General features: G+C 38.6%; 1 protein-coding gene across 2 annotated transcripts in view; it reads left to right on the plus strand.

The window, feature by feature from the left end:
- MYZAP (myocardial zonula adherens protein) overlaps window positions 1–5300 on the plus strand; it is a gene marked incomplete at its 5' end in the record, with an annotated part of 112757 nt that extends 107457 nt beyond the window's left edge. For both annotated transcript variants that reach the window (XM_079700397.1, XM_079700398.1), the window contains one exon: window positions 5119–5300. In XM_079700397.1, the coding sequence (XP_079556523.1) occupies window positions 5119–5215 (97 nt within the window). In that variant the 3' untranslated portion in view covers window positions 5216–5300. The remainder of the gene's footprint in view (window positions 1–5118) is intronic.
- Window positions 5301–6000: the final 700 nt, after the last annotated feature.

Below are 6000 nucleotides of genomic sequence, written 5' to 3' on the forward strand. Positions count from 1 at the left end.
CTGGACAGGGACATGTAAAAGTATGAGATTAGATCATTCCCTAACACCATACACAAAAATAAGCTCAAAATGGATTAAAGACCTAAATGTAAGGCCAGAAACTATCAAACTCTTAGAGGAAAACATAGGTAGAACACTCTATGACATAAATCACAGCAAGATCCTTTTGGACCCACCTCCTAGAGAAATGGAAATAAAAACAAAGATAAACAAATGGGACCTAATGAAACTTCAAAGCTTTTGCACAGCAAAGGAAACCATAAACAAGACCAAAAGACAACCCTCAGAATGGGAGAAAATATTTGCAAATGAAGCAACTGACAAAGGATTAATCTCCAAAATTTATAAACAGCTCATGCAGCTCAATAGCAAAAAAACAAACAACCCAATCCAAAAATGGGCAGAAGACTTAAATAGGCATTTCTCCAAAGAAGATATACAGACTGCCAACAAACACATGAAAGAATGCTCAACATCATTAATCATTAGAGAAATGCAAATCAAAACTACAATGAGATATCATCTCACACCAGTCAGAATGGCCATCATCAAGAAATCTAGAAACAATAAATGCTGGAGAGGGTGTGGAGAAAAGGGAACACTCTTGCACTGCTGGTGGGAATGTGAATTGGTACAGCCACTATGGAGAACAGTATGGAGGTTCCTTAAAAAACTAAAAATAGAACTACCATATGACCCAGCAATCCCACTGCTAGGCATATACCCTGAGAAAACCATAATTCAAAAAGAGACATGTACCAAAATGTTCATTGCAGCTCTATTCACAATAGCCCGGAGCTGGAAACAACCTAAGTGTCCATCATCGGATGAATGGATAAAGAAGATGTGGCACATATATACAATGGAATATTACTCAGCCATAAAAAGAAACGAAACTGAGCTATTTGTAATGAGGTGGATAGACCTAGAGTCTGTCATACAGAGTGAAGTAAGTCAGAAAGAGAAAGACAAATACCGTATGCTAACACATATATATGGAATTTAAAAAAAAAAAAAATGTCATGAAGAACCTAGGGGTAAAACGGGAATAAAGACACAGACCTACTTGAGAATGGACTTGAGGATATGGGGAAGGGGAAGGGTAAGCTGTGACAAAGGGAAAGAGAGGCATGGACATATATACACTACCAAACGTAAGGTAGATAGATAGTGGGAAGCAGCCGCAGAGCACAGGGAGATCAGCTCGGTGCTTTGTGACCGCCTGGAGGGGTGGGATGGGGAGGGTGGGAGGGAGGGAGATGCATGAGGGAGGGGATGTGGGAACAGATGTATATGTATGACTGATTCACTTTGTTATAAAGCAGAAACTAATAAAAAAAAAAAAAACAAAAACAAAAATTTATATGGAACCATAAAAGACCCAGAATTGCCAAAGCAATCCTGAGCAAAAAAAAAAAAAAGGAGGCATACCTCTCCCAGACTTCAAACAATACTAGAGCTACAGTAATCAAAACAGTGTGGTATTGGTACAAAAACAGACATATGGATCAATGGAACAGAATAGAGAGCCCAGAAATAAACCTAGACACCTACAGTCAATTAATCTTCAACAAAGGAGGCAAGAATATAAAATAGGAAAAAGTCTCTTTAACATGTGGTGCTGGGAAAGTTGGAGAGCTGCATGTAAGTCCATGAAGTTAGAACACACCCTCACACCATGCAAAGAAATAAACTCAAAATGGCTTAAAGACTTAAACATAAAACATGACACCATAAAACTTCTAAAACTTCTAGAATTTATTCCCTGACATAAATCATACCAATGTTTTCTTAGGTCAGTCTCCCAAGGCAATAGAAATAAAAATAAACAAACGGGACCGTATCAAACTTAGAAGCTTTTGCACAGCAAAGGAACCCATATAAAAATGAAAAGACAACCTACAGAATGGAAGAAAATATTTGCAAATGATGCAATAGACAAGGGCTTAGTCTCCAAAATATACAAACAGCGTATGCAACTCAACAACAAAAAAACAAACAACCCAATCGAAAAATGGGCCAAAGACCTTAATAGACATTTCTCCAAAGAAGACGTACGGGTGGCCAGTAGACACATGAAAAGATGCTCAACGTCACTAATTATTAGAGAAGTGCAAATCAAAACTACAATGAGGTACCAACTCACACCAGTCAGAATGGCAATCATTAAAAAGTCTACAAATAAATGCTGGAGAGGATGTGGAGAAAAGGGAACCCTCCTACACTGCTGGTGGGAATATAAGTTGGTACAGCCACTATGGAAGACAGTACGGAGATTCCTCAGAAAACTAAAAGTAGAATTACCATATGATCTAACAGTCCCACTCCTGGGAATATACCTGGACAAAACTGTAATTCAAAAAGATACATGCGCCCCTATGTTCATAGCAGCACTGTTCACAACAGCCAAAACATGGAAACAACCTAATGTCCACGAACAGATGAATGGATAAAGAAGACGTGGTACATATATACAATGGAGTACTACTCAGCCATAAAAAAAAGAACGAAATAATGCCATTTGCAGCAAGATGGATGCAACTAGAGATTATCATACTAAGTGAAGTAAGTCAGAAAGAGAAAGACAAATACCATATGATATCACTGATATGTGGAATCTAAAATATGGCACAAATGAACCTATCTACAAAACAGAAACAGATTCACAGACATAGAGAACAGACTTGCGGTTGCCAAGGGGGAGGGTGTTGGGGGAGGGAAGGACTGGGAGTTTGGGATTAGCAGATGTAAACTATTATAGATAGGGGTGGATAAACAAAGTCCTAATGTATATAACACAGGGAACTATATCCAATCTCCTATGATAAACCATAATGGAAAAGAACATAAAAAAAGAATGCCTGTATGTGTATAACTGAGTCACTTTTGCTGTACAGCAGAGATTGGCACCATATTGTAAATCAACTATACTTCAATAAAAAAATAAAATTAAAAAAAAAACACAAAAATAAACAAATGAGACCGAATTAAATTTAAAAGCTTCTGCACAGCAAAGGAAACCATAAATGAAACAAAAAGACAACCCACAAAATGGGAGAAAATATTTGCAAACAAAGTGACTGACAAGGGATTAATTTCCAAAATATACAAACAGCTCATGCAGCTCTATGTCAAAAAACAACAAAAACCAGACAACCCAATCCAAAAATGGGCAGAAGACCTAAATAGACATTTCTCCAAAGGAGACATACTGATGGCCAAAAAGCACATGAAAAGATGCTCAACATCACTAATTATCAGAGATATGCAAATCAAAACTACAGTGAGGTATCACCTACCACCGGTCAGAATGGCCATCATCAAAAAGTCTACAAACAGTAAGTGCTGGAGAGGGTGTGGAGAAAAGGGAACCCTCCTACGCTGTTGGTGGGAATGTAAATTGGTACAACCACTATGGAGAACAGTATGGAGGTTCCTTAAAAAACTAAAAATAGAACTACCATATGATCCAGCAATCCCACTCCTTGGCATGTATCTGGAGAAAGCCACAATTAGAAAATACTCATGCACTCCGGTGTTCATTACAGCATTATTTACAACAGCCTAGACATGGAAGCAACCTAAATGTCCATTGACAGAGGAATGGATAAAGAAGATGTGGTACATATATACAATGGAATATTACTCAGCCATAAAAAAGAACGAAATAATGCCATTTGCAGCAACATGGATGAACCTAGAGATTATCACACTAAGTGAGAAAGACAAATATCATATGGTATGACTCATGTGGAATCTAGTTTTTGAAAATGATACAGATGAACTTATTTACAAAACAGAAACAGACTTATAGATATTGAAAACTTATGGTTATCAAAGGGGAAATGTGGGCAGGAGGGATAAATCAGGAACTTGGGATTAACATACATACACTACTATATATAAGATAAATAACCAACAAGGACCTACTGTATAGCCCAGGGAACTGTACTCAATATTCTGTGATAACCTATATGAGAAAAGAATCTGAAAAAGAATTAATATATGTATAACTGAATCACTCTGCTGTACACCTGAAACTAACACAACATTGCAAATCAACTACACTCCAATAAAACTTTTTAAAGAAATTGCTAAAAATAATGGTCCCTCATATTCTTCTTTTTTAAATAAGTTTTACTGAGATGTAATTCACATAGCATAGAATTCATCCTTTTAAAATGTGCAATTCAATAGTTTTAGTATATTTACAAAGTTGTGCAACCCGCACCACTTATCTAATTTTAGAAAATTTCCCTCACCCCAAAAAGAAACCCTGTACCCCTTAGCAGTCAAACTCCATCCCCCCCTTCTCCTAGGCCCTGGCAACCACTAATGTACTTTTTTTTTTTATTGGAGTATAATTGCTTTACAATGGTGTGTTAGTTTCTGCTTTATAACAAAGTGAATCAGCTATACGTATACATATATCCCCATATAGACTCCCTCTTGCGTCTCCCTCCCACCCTCCCTATCCCACCCCTCTAGGTGGTCACAAAGCACCGAGCTGATCTCCCTGTGCTATGCGGCTGCTTCCCACTAGCTATCTATTTTACATTTGGTAGTGTATATATGTCCATGCCACTCTCTCACTTCATCCCAGCTTACCTTTCCCCCTCCCCGTGTCAAGTCCATTCTCTACATTTGCGTTTTTATTCCTGTCCTGCCTCTAGGTTCTTCAGAATCTTTTTTATTTTTAGATTCTATATATATATATGTTAGCATACAGTATTTGTTTTTCTGACTTACTTCACTCTGTATGACGGACTCTAGGTCTATCCACCTCACTACAAATAACTCAATTTTGTTTCTTTTTATGGCTGAGTAATATTCCATTGTATATATGTGCCACACCTTCTTTATCCATTCATCTGTCAGTGGACACTTAGGTTGCTTCTATGTCCTGGCTATTGTAAATAGAGCTGCAATGAACATTGTGGTACATGACTCTTTTTGAATTACGGTTTTCTCTCCCTCATAATATTTAAATGAAATATTCAACTACATTACTACAGTCTATTTTTAAGTGTTGAAAAGGATTTCCTAGAGTTATCTTACCACGTGAAGCATATGGTAAGTTTTGTTTCATATTCCTGACTGCGTTTTCTCATTTCTCAGCCAAACAGGTAGGACTCGTGAAATCGCAGTGCCTTCCAGGAATTATACCCCATACACACGAGTCCTGGAGTTAACCATGAAGAAAACTCTGACTTAAGCACTTGGAGACGTGCACTTTTCACTGATGGACAAAGGCCCTGGAACCCTGTGGCGTGAAGTCTGGAAAGGGTGACTGTTGCTTCGTCCTATACACTGTTTAAGCTGCAGTGGAAACTGCTGAGGTTCTGATCCACTTCTTAAACATGAAGGAAAGTGGAGGGGGAGGGGGAAGGCGGGAGAGAGAGGTTTCAAGTCATATTTCAAACACCCAACCAGTGTATGTACCCTGCTGTACTGGGCCGTCATTAGCTTTCCATGCGGACACTGAGTCCTATCAGGAGAATTCCCTCACTATTTTCTGTTTTACTAGACTTCGGCTGGGAGGAAACAAGGCATTAACTTGAAATTTCATGTTACTTATTGCCAGGATCATTTGTTACAGCATGAAGGTTTTATTTACCCGTAGAAGTATTAGAGGCGGTGTTTCTCTGTTACAGGGAAGCCTGTCCGCAGGAGTGCAGGCACATGGGGAAATGTGACCCTGGGAAGGAAGGGGCGGGTGCCGAGGACCTGTGCAGGGGTGTGGGAGCCTCGGCTGCAGCTGGTCCTCGTGTGGGCAGACACGCTTCATTCTGACGTGCTAACCCCTTGGTTTACTTTGTGCCTTATGCCTTTATGGGGCCAGCTGAAATCACTGTATTTATTCAACCTGTGATTTATTTTTTCTTTCTTTCTCACTTTAACTGAAAGAGAATTTTGTGTGTTGTGGAAATTTAATCACTTAATGTTTTCAATATCAATTGGTGTTTTTGCTGAAGGAATGAGTGATTTGTTCATGCATGC

The sequence above is a fragment of the Hyperoodon ampullatus genome (genome assembly GCF_949752795.1).
Source record: "Hyperoodon ampullatus genome assembly, chromosome: 3".
Classification (NCBI taxonomy): domain Eukaryota; kingdom Metazoa; phylum Chordata; class Mammalia; order Artiodactyla; family Ziphiidae; genus Hyperoodon; species Hyperoodon ampullatus.